The sequence below is a fragment of the Nilaparvata lugens genome, chromosome 3, assembly GCF_014356525.2.
Source record: "Nilaparvata lugens isolate BPH chromosome 3, ASM1435652v1, whole genome shotgun sequence".
NCBI lineage: Eukaryota > Metazoa > Arthropoda > Insecta > Hemiptera > Delphacidae > Nilaparvata > Nilaparvata lugens.
This window is the reverse complement of record NC_052506.1, coordinates 61,957,378-61,973,258: the sequence shown is the minus strand read 5'-3', so window position 1 is coordinate 61,973,258 and position 15,881 is coordinate 61,957,378. Positions and strand designations below refer to the sequence as shown.

The 15,881-nt window shown below is 33.7% G+C and overlaps 1 protein-coding gene across 3 annotated transcripts in view; it reads right to left on the bottom strand.

The window, feature by feature from the left end:
• Positions 1–15,881, bottom strand: part of LOC111061083 (5'-AMP-activated protein kinase subunit gamma-1) — a 281,502-nt gene that overhangs the window by 160,084 nt on the left and 105,537 nt on the right. For all 3 annotated transcript variants that reach the window (XM_022348773.2, XM_039424287.1, XM_039424288.1), the window contains 2 exons: positions 8,192–8,484; positions 1,354–1,587 (listed from right to left, as the gene is read on the bottom strand). In XM_022348773.2, coding sequence (XP_022204465.2) covers positions 1,354–1,587; positions 8,192–8,484 — 527 coding nt within the window. The remainder of the gene's footprint in view (positions 1–1,353; positions 1,588–8,191; positions 8,485–15,881) is intronic.

Below are 15,881 nucleotides of genomic sequence, written 5' to 3'. Positions count from 1 at the left end.
TTTTTTTGCTTTTTCCAAGATTTATCGAGAACAAATAAACAGATATTGTTCAAATTTAATACAGAAGATCAGCTAGGGTGTAATAATGTTGTATTAGAAGGAATTTGCAATAACGATAAGGATACACCCAAAATTAGCGTTTTTCCAGCGTTTTTTTTTTTTTTTTGCTTTTTTCAGATTTATCGAGAACAAATGAACAGGAATTGTTCAAATTTAGTACAGAAGCTCAGCTAGGGTGTAATAATGTGTTAGAAGGAATTTGCAATAACGACAAAGATACGCCCAGAATTAGCGTTTTTCCAGCGTTTTTTTTTTTTTTTTTTTTGCTTTTTCTAAGATTTATCGAGGACAAATGAACAGAAATTGTTCAAATTTAGTACAGAAGCTCAACTGGGGTGTAATAATGTTGTGTTAGAAGGACTTTGAAATAACGCCAAAGATACACCCGAAATTAGCGTTTTTCTCAGCCTTACTGCGTTTTCTCAGTACTTTGACTTTCTGATGGAATGAAGCATGCTCATAGCGTTTTTTTTACGTTTTCTCAGTCATTTCATCAAGTAATAGACAGAAAATTTTCAAATTTGGTACAGAGGTTAAGCTAGGGTCTAAAAATTTTGTGATGAGGTGACTTTAATATTTGATCAAAGATACGCGCAAAATCAGCGTTTTTCTCAGCTTTACTGCGTTTTCTCAGTACCGTACTTTGACTTTTTGATGGAATGAAGCATGCTCAAATGAAAAATGCAGGCGAGCGAAGCGAGCCCGCTGATCTCATTTTTGGACGATCCAGTCGGGGGTCCAGGGGGCGGAGCCCCCTGGCTTAACGGATATGGCAAGCGAAGCGAGCCTGACGGCTAGTAGCGTGAATATGAACGAGAACACGTGTTGAAAATTTTTGGAAAAGTAGTGAAATTTCTAATTTTTTCTTATTAAAAAAATTAGATTTAAATTAGTCTTTAATAATTACACAATTTTGAATGAGTCAAGTTGAAAGGTCTGAAAGAGTGGTACTCACGACTGGAATCGCGGTAGTGTGAGTAGTGCCTAACCTAACCTACAAAACATTAATTCATATGGCTTTTGTTGGTGGGGAGTCCCTTGCGGGAAGGTTCCACCTCGCCTGAATATATATATATAGTTAAAGCCCTCAATGGGCCTTACGATTGTCATACTTCGGCCGGGAAAGACAGTTTAACATGCCCATCCAATAGCAAGGGAGTGATCAGATTAACCGAGCGCCGAACCTAACCTAAACGCATTGAATAGAAACTAATACTAGAGTAACATCACCTTCACAGAAAGCTAACCTAACCACCTGAATTGGGCGGTAAGGACCAGCACTCGTATACGTACCGCTTTTCGTTTATCCTCGGCTGATACAGCAGAGTGTGACCGATGCCGGAAGAGATCAATGACTTTGGAGACGGGACCCCGCGACGCGGTGCTTCCCGACGAGGAGCTGTCTGAGCCGGCCCTGGGTCTGCCGCCCCCTCCACTCCCGCCCCCGCTTGCCGCGTCCGATCCGTGGTGGTGGTGGTGGTCGCTGCTATTGCGGTGACTACCAGATGAAGGTGACATTAGTGAGTTCTGTCACACAAAAACACACAAATATTAACATCGAAAATACCACATCTAGCTAAATGTAATCACAATGATTAAATATACAACTAGGTACAATACTTTTATTGTTCTCAATGCATTAGTTATTGGGGTTTGTGATTTGCTCAGCATAAAAATGATTTATTATTATTATTGAAGGGTAATATTTCAATGTGTACTGATAGTTTATAATCATGAAAATGAAAATTGCATGACAAATATCATGCAACTATGCATATATGGATATGCATTATTGTGAACTTTTTTTAATTATAATGAAAAATTTAAATGGCTAGAAAATGTCCTCTTAGGAACGGAATAATATATTTATGAATTGATTTTCATTGGATATATTATAAAAATGTTGAATTATTAACCAATAAAAAATGTATTTGAAACCTTTTGCTCAGAATTAGGCGAAGCGATTCAGACATAAAGGATTATCCTCATGAAATAACAAATTTTACGAGAATATGTTGTTCAATATTGAACTCCATAATTCTCTCGATCTCAAAAGCTTTGTGAAAGGCATTATTTATCAAAGTATCAAAAATAGTCCACGTATTTCATACTTTTTAAAATAATCCAGCAATATTGCTATATAATGTTTGAACTGTTCAATAGAAATCATGCTTAGTTTATAATAATACAACAAAAACTCTGTGGCTCATATAATAAAACATGATTCATATTTGTTCATTGGTTGATCTACAGTAGTACAGGTCCAATGAGGAGAATAATAGCTTGAATACATGCGAATACAGTAAATCATTCATTTGGTGGAATAGAAAAACCGATTATTGGTATTTTTCATGGTGATGTAAATAGGAGTATCTGCAATGGAATTTGAAAATTCAGTTGAATGATTCGCATCTCACAATCACAGCACATTCAAAGTCATGCTTGAATTGCTTCACATCCGATTATAGTCTGTTTCAGAAGATGGAAAGTATAAAATCCGATTATATTATATTTCACAAAATGAGAGTTGATGCATAACTTCAACTTGGAATAACCATCTACATGTGTTGAAGTGACACATGTATGAGGAGTAAGGTAGATCAAACAAATATTTTCATATATACAGTAAGAGTGATCCCTTTACGAAAATAACTGAATACTGCTTCAGGTACTGTACCTATATTTTATGTGAATACCTCAGACAAAGCTTCAATACCTAATTCGATCATATTTTTGCTCTCATATTCACTTTATTCTCATATACAAATTTCCCTTCAAATCTTTACAGAATAAAAATCTACTCATACAAATAAACCGTAAGACATTTTTCCACTTTTTATTCATTGAAACAAGATTATATAGAATGAATGGGATGAAAATATAATTATAAGAATTAAAATAGGAATATTAATTTTTCTGATAGGTACTACCTTTGATTATGGATATGTTAATATCCATACCGTATCCATAATCAAAGGTACTGCTGAGGGAAAAAGTTATTGTGATTGGTTTCAGAATAGATAGATTCAAATATTGAAAGCATGATGTATCAACTCAAATTCCACAAGAATTATTTATTTCTAGCCCAGTTTCAAATAATCGTTTCAATAAACATCTTTAATTATTTGTACTTTAAACTTTTTTGAGCTAATATTTTGAATTAATACATAACTAGTAGTTCTGTGAACAGTAGACCTCGCGCTCAGTAAGTTACATTGACCTGTTGTTATGTTTTCTCAAAAATTAAAGCTTTCTGTCCTATCGTACCGTGACGTGTCGTCCCGGAATGTGAGTGTGAGCGCTGTTATCAGGTCTGGCTGCAACTGTCTACAACATTGATGGAAAGATACAATTTTCAAGATGTTCGATGTTTTTAAACGGGTAGTATTATTGACCGAGCGAAGTGAGGCCTAAGATTCAAGTCGACGGTTTGGCATTTCTCTTAATGTTTAAATGTTAAACTCATATGTTTACCTCACTTCGCTCGGTCAATAATAAATACGGCTATGAAGTCTATACTTAGCGTTTTATGTGCTAAGTTTTATAAATAGTACTATCTCTACTATTGTTGTATTTGTTTTACTATGACAACAATCATATTATATTCTATTAAAAGCTTAAGATAGAATGTAAAAGGAAGAAGAATACAAATGGAGGAAAGTGAAAAAGGAAGGAAAAATAGAAGCCAGGAGAGAGGAATTTAGAAACTCAATCAGTTTATCAAATTCGTTGATCACTATTATATTGCAGCAGCTTTCGTTTCTTGAATAAGAAAAGAGTAAAATAGTGTGATAATGAAATTGAACAAGATTTATTTAGGGTCGATAGCCCCACACTCTCTGGGTAGTGGGAGTTTTGGAGACAGGAACTAGGATATGGAGCAGCAGCTTAGAATATGGGTATCACTAGCAATCAGGGAAAATGAAGGCGGAAAATTCAAGCTCACGGTTTTTACTTTATCAACAGAGCAGACTTGTTGCCATAGCAGCAGATTCACATTCATAGCCACGTATATTAATTTTTTGTTCTTATTTGATATCATTTGTTGGTGTTATAGAAATATGAATATCATCACACATACCCATCAATAATAATCTGAAAATAATACTCCTATCATATTCAGTTTTATTGAAATACCGATTTATGAGCACAGCTCGATTTAATGAGAAATTTTCATCAGACTTCTAAAATTGAAATGTGGGAGGAATCGAGGAAATTGTAATGAAGCTACCGCTTATTGGACATACTGGTTGAATATGACTTTTGGTGATTGGATGCGTATATTAGATACCAGCACAAAATATTTTACAAAAGTAAAAAAAAAATTGATATTTTTTCAAAAGCATTGGTGAACATAGAACATAAGGCCCTCATAACAAAAGGTTCTAGAAAAACTCATTCTGCAAAAATTTCAAACTAGTTACAATGAATTATTATTACTGGCATATCTTTTATATAAATTTTGTATAGAAGAGAAAATCACAAATAGTTTAAGGCATAATGTGAACTATAAAACTGTAAAGAAAGGAAAACCAATGTTATTACTGACTCTAAGCTTATTGTTTTGATATTCAAAAAGTAAAACTATTTTTTGAATAGGTTTTGATTATTTTCATGATTAGTAAATCAAATAGAATGATGATAAATCAAAGTCAAATTAGCAAACACAACTATTAATATAATACTGAAATAGGCAGTAGAGTTTTATCTGCTGGTAGCAATTCAACAATAATATCATACGTTGCATTATCATGTCATACTGGAAGCGTTTGAACTGGGCTGAATACACAAATAGCTGAGACCCAATTCATGCACTTCAATATAGAAGCCCTCATCATATTATTATTTGTCTTCCATAATATTATGAGGTAGGTATCCATGAATAGAGCGAATTGATAACAGGAATCAGGCCTGAACAATAATCTCTAAAGATAATCACCCTCGACGGGTACCGGTAGTATAGGCTACATATAATATATCCAACTCTTCGAAACTTCTTCAATTGCTTTTTGAATTATTAAATTGTTTTGAAAATAAAGGCAAAGTGTTATTAGTGATCACCAATGATGGCATATCTACTGTAGGCCTATTCATTTTCCTGCCTATCCAAAATTAACGCATAGAGCTAGAAGGTTTATGGGTTGTTAGGGTGAATAAAGATAGATGAAAGAGTTGAAAACATTGTAAAAATGGAAATTTTCCTGCTCAAATTGATTGAACTACCTGTCGTAATGCATAACAGTTTCTCACATACACTTATATTTCAAGTCCAGTACTCAATAAATGTGATTCCATACCCGACTTCTGATTAATTGTTGACTACATATATTCGTTTTTTGAGAATATTTTTCCTAAAAATGTTATTTGATAGAGCTTTTCAAGGTACAGATGGTATCAAAACAGATAATGGTTAAGCCATTAGAAGTGGAAAACTTTAAAAATCGTTTATGAAACCGCATCTGTTTACAATTTCCCGGTTGGAAAAGTTGTTGAATTCAGCAATGACTGCCAAGTTCGAATTCAAAACAAAATAATAGGGAATCATAAATATGAACGATAGCGAAACACAATAAAACCTGACCAACTGGTTCAAGAGCAGGCCCCACTTGAAAACATTTACATAATTTTCATATTCAGTGAGCTGTGTCTGTCTAGCTAGAGATAGGCGAAGCACGAGGCGGGGAGCCGACTAGAGGCTACTATTCTGGTCAGAAGACCAACTTGTTTATGCAACTATTTATGCATAGTTCTTTGTTTGACAATACAAAAATAACGCCTTGAAAATATTCCATTGACTGAGAAATAAATCAATAACTATTCATCAATGGAAGGAGTTAGCATAGATTGATGCATCCATCTGCGAAAGGACTATCTGCTTTCCTTATCGTTATGGAATGCTCAATAATGTGTCCAAGCCAGTTGACCTCGGAGTGAACCCTTTTTTTATTTGCCAGCTAAGGAGATTGTTTTCCTCCAGTTTTCTGACCATCTCATGCATTTTTGGCACTGACGTGATGATAAGTTCAAGGTTTGTTTGCGTGAACTGAGGGGATTTGCGTTGGATGTTTCTGTATCTTTGTCATTTTTATTTTTGATTTGTGAACAGCTTAGTATATATTAGACAAGACACACACTATATGACGCGTGAAGACGCCTTCTGGTCAGCCAAATACGCCAAGATTCCAGTTCCACACTTACAGAATGAAAGATCTATATTCTTTAAATTTTCAAAGTAAGAGATAATATTTTTAAGGATTCAATAGACTTCTAACAGAAATAGAAACAATGATCAATGAGAAGAATCTTGATATATTTATGAGAGAGTATTAATGAGAAAAAACTAAAAAAAAGAATTTTCGTTCAATACCGTACATGATAACGAATTTGATTGGAATATTTCAATAATTTGCAGCTCTTCCTATCTTCCTCTCTTATAAAATAAATGTCTACCATTTCACATGATTTATCTAAAGTAATTATTCAGAAAAAAATAGCACTACATATGCCGCAAACTAAGTAGAATCACTGTTGCACCAAGTAACCTGATTATGTTACAATCTGTCATTAAAGATTTTCTAACCCTTGTATAATCCTTCAAATTTCATTTATTCAATGAAATTCGAGCACATTTCACTATTCACACTACAATTATTGTGATACGTTATCAGAAAGAAAATCTTTACTTTATTTGCTAAATAATTTTATGTTGAATCAATTTTATGTATGTTGAATATGAAAATGTGGTTGAATGGATTATTCAAAACAAAGCCTGTGAGGTAATATAGACGTATAGACTGTATAGACGGATTACTTTATAGATATAGTGGAATCGGACACCAGGTGCCGGATCCGAAAGTCCCCTAATACAGGAAATGCTGGCTGCAAGATGTGCCTAAACTACGCAGGCAAATACGGCAAGTAAAAAAGTTGTTCATGTTTAAAGTGAGAGCATGCTAAAGCCATCTGCCTTCACAAATGTAGGTCTTCTTGAAGTATGCTTTGAAGTATACTTAGGGAGGACTACCTAAGTACCTACTGTGCTTTTGGATTGAATAGTCCTTCTCACTGTGATTTCAAATCAGGTATTTCAATCAAAGTTTGGCAACTTTTAGAGTTTGTATAAAGAAGGCTACCTGTGGTTTTGAATTGAGATGATAACCTACTGTGAGTCACAGAAAAGCCTACTGCAGGTTTGGAGGAGGACAACCTAAAGTGCTGATTCAATTCAAATTCATCAGTTGGAATAAAATGAAAAAATCATACACTATTTACCCTTTTATATTTTATTAATGCATAATATGTGATTAGATTTTATATAAAGGGGGCTACACTGCCTTGTGATTTCGTATTATTAATAATACGAATTTTTGATTTGATTGGGAGATTCTACCTACTATGATTTCGTATGGAGAAAGACAACCTACTGTAGGTTTTATTGGATAAACTACCTACTGTTGTTTTTTTATTAGTTAGTACTACGTAATTAACTTGAAAATTATAAATAAATACCTTCTGAAGTTTTGGATCGGGAGGGACAGCCTACTGTAGTTTATAATTATGAAGTTTTATCTACTATGCCTTTGAACATTGATAATGGACGAATGAGTGAGGAATATCTACTAGGGAGGATACCTACTACAACCTACTGTTGTTTTACATCAGGGGGAACCAAATACTCTGGTTTTTGATTGAGGAGAACAACTAGTGTATTTTTGGATAAAGCTAGATTGCCACATGTCAGCTTCAGTTTACTTGTCAAGTACAGTGAATTCTAACGAGACTGTTCCCACCCAGGCTGTCACAGCGGGTATGAGCGAGTATAGTCCCATTAGAATTCAGGGGAATAATATGTTCACTGTACTGTACACGTATACTGATACAAGCCATACTCATATGTGAGAATCCGACTTGAGAAAGAACTTACTGAAGTTTTGGATTAGTAAGAACAGCCTATTGCAGCTTAGTATTAGAAAGGGAATGCTACTTTGGCTTTGGATTGAGGAGCAGTAAGTACTACTAATTTCTGGGTAAGGTCTTCCTACAGTGAGGATTTTAGGGAAAAACATGTTGAAAGAGATTTCTTTTATGATGAAGTACTACCTACAGTGGTGGGGGGGGGGGAAATACGTACTTGTACAGCGTTTTTCATCTGAGCAATGAGCGTGGTGGGCTTGCGATGCGACCGCGACGCATCCGACTTGGACCGCGGTCGGAAGGCGTCGAGTAGCGTGCTGCCGCCCGAGTTGGACGACGAGGTCGAGCCAGTCGGAGTGGGCGTGTGGCGTCGCGGTGAGTTGGCTAGTACGTCGTCGCCCGACCCACGTCGCTTCTCTTTGGCGCGTTCCTTCTCCTTCTCGCGACTGTCCTGCTTTGTCGGCGGTGGTGGCTGCTGGTGGTGTCGACTCTGCGAGATGCTCCACGTACCTGCATGTCATCGCCAAAATTAACCCAATTCAAATGTATTTCACACATTAAACTGCTATCTCACAACAGAAAACGAAATTCCAATACATGTAATTTTATTAACAATGATGGGTCGATTGAATAAAAGCTAGAATCTAGTGACTAGGAACTAGTAATTTAGTTCTAGCTTGCTAAAATTCAGTTGAATAATCAAGTGCTAGTTTTATTAGCTAAAATACTCAAGTGAATAGGATTATACAGCTGAATTGAAAATCCAATAATTGCTAGTTTTTATTCAATCGACCTACTGTGCATTATCCAACAATGAATGAATGAATGAATGGACACAACAATACAACAATAAACCATTTACTGAGACATTGATGATTTTTCTTTTTCTATAATTGCTATGTACGATTCAAGTATTACCAGTTGATGATAATCAGATACGAAAGTTCACTAATTCAACATTCACAAACTTTTTCTCAAGATATGGAACAACATAGGAAATTAGTGATGTGTGCAGTCTTCGCAAGGAAAACTTGTAGAGTAACTGAAATAGCAAGATTACACATAATTATCAAAATGAAGGGAATGAAAATTGAAAAATAAGACTTTTTTGAAATCTAATACTTTTCATGTGAAAGAGATTTCAATTAATTTCAGTTTCATTGAAATGTAATTAACTTATTACCAAAAAAATCATGATAGCTATAAATGAAAGGGCAGCAGCTGAAAATGGAATATTTGTCAATAAATTATTAATTACTTGAATTATATTTTTAATAATAATAATAATAAACCAAACCAATTATTTATTGGGTTTTCGGTTTTCACTATGATTAAAATCTACTACTGTGTATTCGATACTCCCTTCTAGGTAATTAATTACTGTGTAATGTGAATTAAATATTACTAAGAGTTGTGTAAAATGGGCTTTAACATATTATAATTCACTGTATTAATATTTATGAAAACTACTTCACGTTGTACTGATTCTGTACTATTCTATTAACCGTAACGGATGATGTTTACCTACTTATCGATTTCCCTCAACTCAAATGTAACCAAATTTGCAATGCAAATGTCAGATGATATAAATCGTGATATCATTTGATTGTTATGGAAACCTATTTGACCTCAATTCCAACCTCCAGAGCTGGAAGCCTTGAGAAGGGACGAACGACAGCGAAACCACAACACGCGAAAGTCCTCTTTCAAGTTGCCATCATGATTATTACAATACAGAAACTTTTTTCCGTGAATTCTGGACATGAATTGATAGTCATGTTATGAATTTCCTACTTGATCATAAGGGTGATGACAAATTTTGTGATGAAGGAGGCCTACAGCAGTAGAGCTAGTAGAATAGATCGAAAGTGCCTCACAAATATTATCTAAGAACTTTATTACATGAACTAATACAGTACAGTTGGAAACCAAAATTGGTTCCAATTGACAACCAAAAACTCGCTTATCTGCGAGTGTTAAACATTATTAGTGGAATGAGATAATTGATAAATTATAACCAACATATGCAACTGACTATCCATGACTTTATCCATGCTATAATACACATTTTACAGACTCTAGAACGAAAGAATACAATAGAGAATATAAAGAATTTGTTTTCAAAAACATTAATGATGCTGTCACCGACATAATAAACAAGTTCTATCTATATTGTACACAACTTTTGAACTTTAAAAACGAATGTGTATTGGCAGAGAACCAACTCTGCTTGTGCAAGAAGATGGATTAATACTGATTCAAGTACGATGGTAAATAGTTGTGTTTTGTCATTCAGTTTCTTATTATACAGTTGCTGTAATGTTTTGTCAAACGTGAGACAGGTAATATCTAGGAAATTCTAGAATTTTTCAGAAAAAGGAAGAAAGAAATACTTAACGTATTCGAGTGAACTTGAACAGGCACTATAATTAGAATATCATGATAGTATGTAACAAATTTTTCCAACTTGAGTCAATTGCCCTGTTATAGACTCAAATTAATATACGGTAAACTAAATTTTTCAAATGGAAAAAGCTCTAATTTATCTATTATACAATATATCACTAGAATTTGCATCCCAGAAAAATATCAATACACATGTTTACGTTGTGATGCATGTTTATTGTGATGCAATAATAAAAAACATATCCTAGAAATACCAATTCATATACCAATATCCCCATTTGATCGCATGATCAACAGCACTTATTCACAAAGTTATTCGCAGTTTTTCATACATGCACTGCTACAAAAAGTCATCTTCCATAAAATTCTTATCGTTTTCCAAGACGATGTTTCTGATGTCAAAGACTACAAAATGTATTGACTACAAATGTAAACATATCAATGATATGTTTTATTTTACGAGATTCAATCATGTGAAAAACATGGGTTATACATGGGTACATTGGATCATACAGTTTCTAATTTACGGTCAGTGAAATTTCTGTGAGAAAATGTTTAATAATTCTGTTCTAAATTTAATTGAAAATTCAATGTCCAATTAGTTTTGATCTCAAAAATGCTCTGAAATATTTAATAATTCATATGTGATAGAGTTTTATAATATAATTAATCCTTGGTGTTGATATTAACGGATGAGCTCATCCACCAATCTATTCTCTGACGTATTTCTCATTAGTGCTTTAATCAGACTATGACCAAATTTCGTCTAATGAAATATTGAGCTATTTGGCAAATGAAATTTAATACGAAGGGGTAGTCCCGAACATCATTATCGGTATTTTGGTCGTGGTTGCCAGTTATCCGATACAAGAGAGTGCGAGTAAACAGAGTAATACAGTAATTGTAGTCTGTTACAGTTCATTAATTAGGATTCGATTATTAGTTGTATACATTGCAGCCAAAATTTACAGAATACTTCAATATGACACAAGTGCTTGCAGAATTACAGATGGGACTCCTTCCTACCTTCATGAATTGGAAGATAAAGCACTTGTTACTCAAACAGAATTGCAACATGTATTATTTCAAAAGAAGTTTTATCAGTATTGTAGCTGTAAAAATCAATTTATCATACATTAGTGGAGAGGAATATTTTCTTAAAATTTTCTCACATCAAAGCTGATGAAGAAATTCTGCACAAACTACAATGTTAAATTAGGTAGATGGTTACATTTATTAAACAATGAACTGTTTAGTCAAGTTTTAAGAAGAGATTTTTGTAATTACCTAGTAGTTCACAGAAGTTGGTTTGGAGAATGTGCTAAAATAATACTAGTAGTTCTGTGAACAGTAGACCTCACGTAGTATTCTCATCCACAAGTACCTGATTGAAACTATAGACCTTTCTTTAGTCCAGTCACTATATACATTGGTGCATGCAATTTATATTGCAGTTCTGATTTTCTAATATATTATTTGGGTACATAAGAGAAGACCAGAACCAATTTCTTCATGCAAAATTTCCTTGTGCTAGATACAGAGTGGCCCAAAAACCACGTATTTTCGGCTCATTATCCAGTTTTCAGCTATTTCTGCCAAATCTCGTAATCGGACAGAAAAATTTGCTCTCGCCTTTTGTTTAGATTGAAAAATTCTGAATAAGATCAGATCATTCGGAACTCTCTATCTCCAATGAGTACTGAGTTATGATTTTTCAAAAATGAGGTAAATTTGAAGGAAAAATCAATTTTGATGAATTTCAGTTTTTGATCAACAATATCTTCCGATTGTTAACATTTAGATGTATAATTCGAAATCCCTCTGTGCGTATTTGTGTGCTCTACAATCTGAAATCAGGGAGAGCGCTCTATCTCAAATAGATTTCCAGGTATACCTGACAACAATGCTCCTTGTATTGTGAAAAGCACCTAATTTTCAGCTTCAACCATCATCACCAACTACATTGTCCTCACATTGATATTTCGCACAATGACATAAGTTCATGAGATCATGTTCTATGAGAATCACCCGTTAGATGCACTTAATTTCATATTCCAATACACAAAAAAATGGCCAATTTCTATATTCAAAGCTGCATGCCTTGTGAAATACTTCTGATAAAATTTCCAAATCTAGTGAGGATGTGAAAATTGTCCCCCTCTACCCACTCCAATAAATGATACCCTTGATTCAAATACAATTCGAAAGTTACAGAAAATTTTAAAAATGGCGATTACAGTTTTTACATTTTTTTCGTGATTTTACTGTTGATCAAGAGTTTCTAAAACGAGTCTGATACATCATAGAAACTCACGATTGATCCCAAATTGTAGATATATTCATCCTCTACTAGCTCAGTTGCCTAAAATCCAACTTGGATCACTCTGGAATATCATAGAACTGCCAAAACCGTTAATATGAGAAAAATATCTACAATTTCCAGATTTTTTTCAACAATCAAATCTCACTTTACGAACATATTTTTTCATGAATCGTTTACAGCATATTAAAGAGAAAATACTATTGCACATTTCTGGATCAAGTAATGATTTTTATAATAAGGGGTTACAAAGATACATAGCTTTGAATATAGAAATTGGTCATTTTTTTGCATTGGAATATGGGCTTAAGTACAGTCAACAATATATTTTTCATTTTTACAATTTTTCATGAATCGTTTACAGCATATTAAAGAGAAAATACTATTGCACATTTCTGGATCAAGTAATGATTTTTATAATAAGGGGTTACAAAGATACATAGCTTTGAATATAGAAATTGGTCATTTTTTTGCATTGGAATATGGGCTTAAGTACAGTCAACAATAAATTTTTCATTTTTAGACCGAATTTGACTTATAATGCATGATTTTGGACCGCCTTGACGAGCCGAGAAGAATGAAGTGTAGTACGATGAATTCTGAGCATTGCGTCAAAAGTTATAAGTGTTTGAAATTAAAGAATATAAATTTACTACTTAAATGTTTAAATTTGATGAGATCTTGGAAATGTGATCACAGCAATGTAAATTTAAAAGCCAGATAGATTGATTTCGTTAAATTTTAGCAATATTGGTTGCAGCATTCAATTGTTCGCATAGACGTAGGTGTTTATTCCGTATTCATGGAACCATCAAGCTGAATGAATTGAATTGAATGCATTAATATTTACGAAATAAATATGAGTTGATGTCGATTTTTTTTGTTTTTCTTTAAATTGTGGTCAAGGATGATAAAATGTTAAAAGTCTGTGATAGACTAACACAACAGTACACAAGAAACATAGAATCCATTAAAAAAATCATTTCTGTAGTAAATAACATCAAGAATACATTTCAAGAAGCACGATTCTACAGTCAGTTTTCTTGAAAATTAATTGGAGATTGTTGACGAAGAATTGTTTGGACTTCAAGAGCACTCTACATAATACTGAATATACAAATCTGGCAAGACGCCTAGCTTCGAGATGCTGACACACCATTTGGGAATCTCATCTTTTTAGTGTAAATTTCAGCCAAAAATTGATCATCGAAATAAAGTTTCATTACATAATGCTGGTATTAGTGGAGTGAGTTACTACTCTCAGATGCAGCTATGTCACATGACTGTTTATTAGGAAGGTTGGAACTAAATTAAGCTCATAATACCTCTCTAATGTCTTCCAAAAATAGAGTAGAATTCCAGACTAGAATTCTAAAGAAGTTATTTGAATACCTATAAATCTCATGTAGGATTTTCTTTGAGTATCAAGTTCTAATCCATTAATTAGCACGTAATTTCCTGATGACAATCACTGTCATTACAAAAATCATAGAATACCTTATTACACATCCTTGGTACACAGTGAATGAGACATCAAATATGAATAGAAATATCGATGAGCTATTAATATCAATAAGAGTTGGAAATCTAATTCGACGAAAGTATTTTATATAAACGTTTAAAGAAACATTTCAAATGTATGAACATAAACGAATAAGAGATTTTCAGTTTATGACGTTCTAATATTAGTTTAGAAGAGAGCAAGTAGTAAAGAAAGAGCCAAGTTTCGAACTTTAACAACTGGTACAAAAGTGCGACATTTCAAGAAAACCCAGTAAAACCAAGCTGTTGTACACAGTACAGCTAGATAAATTGGAACAACTGTTACAAATTCGCTCTTCATGTCTTTGGTAGATTACAGAGAATTAGGTCAGCATCCTTTCATCAATAAAACTATTTTCATCAGAACTATTGTTCATCTACTGTCTGAATTCTATTGTAGCAATTGCAGTAGTTGCGAATTGTGGATTGGAAAGAATAGTATCTGGAAAACGGAAAAATCTGAAGTCCTGAGCCCGCCATTTTATTCTAAACTCATTTTTTTGAACATTCTCCCACGACAATTCCAAAAAATGCTGCTACATAAAGATCATTGAACTTATTTGGAAACTCTTTGATAAATAAATCAAAATATTGTAGCACTCAGATACGGACTGTAACACTAGATGTCATCAATCGGATCATTTCAATAATAATAATTAGTTTTGAGTAATGGGTTCACGCTGACAACCATTCGAAATGTTCAAACTGAATGACGCAGAATCCAACAATCAAAACTGAAAACTATTATTTAAACAAAGCTGATTGTGTTATCGCTAGTGGCTAACGATTTACGAGACAAATACCAAAATTAATATGAATGAGTGAATGTGTTTTTACTAGTCTGGTTTTCAGGCGAATAGACATTTATTAAACTATCATAGAAACTCAAGGCGAGCCAATATCAGACTAAGCACGCACGGGAAAAACAAATTATCAAATAGAAACGAGAACAATGTTTTGGAGAAGGACTAATTGTCCAGCTTAAATGGCCCAGTGCGAGTTGGTTGTTTTCATGCGATAAAAATAAGAAATATAAGCGGCGCCGAGCAGCAGCTAGTTAAGGCCTACACACAATACTTATCTATCAACTGAAGCCTTGACCATAAATGCAACAACATAAACAAGCAACAAATATACAAACAAGTTCTGTTTCTGGATTCAATCTCCAAGATGGTGGCCGATATCGATCCGCTATCCTATGTGTGTTTCATTGGACTTCATGACGTCAGTAAATAACTGTGATCCAGTGAGAGTATCTTTCAAGGAAAATCGCAAGTTATATATACAGTCTCAGTTCGATACCATAAACACTTTCTAAGAAAATTCTTGCACCAGAACGTTCAGCATTATAAGAGGCCAAATAAATGAATATGGATGAAGATTGATAAAAATAACGAGAGAATTGTTTAGATTTTATATTTCATTTTGGAGGAATTAGATACTATTTCTGGTCCACAACTGATAACCCAATCTTATTCATTAATTTGGTTACTAATCAGAGACTTGTCTAATCTAAAAACCTGTTTTGTCGGCAAGATTTTGTCTTTTTTCTTGCTTATATCATAATCTACTTCCAAGTACTGCACATCATTCCGAATTCAACCGGCTAACTAATTAAATAGAATTATTCCTATAATTC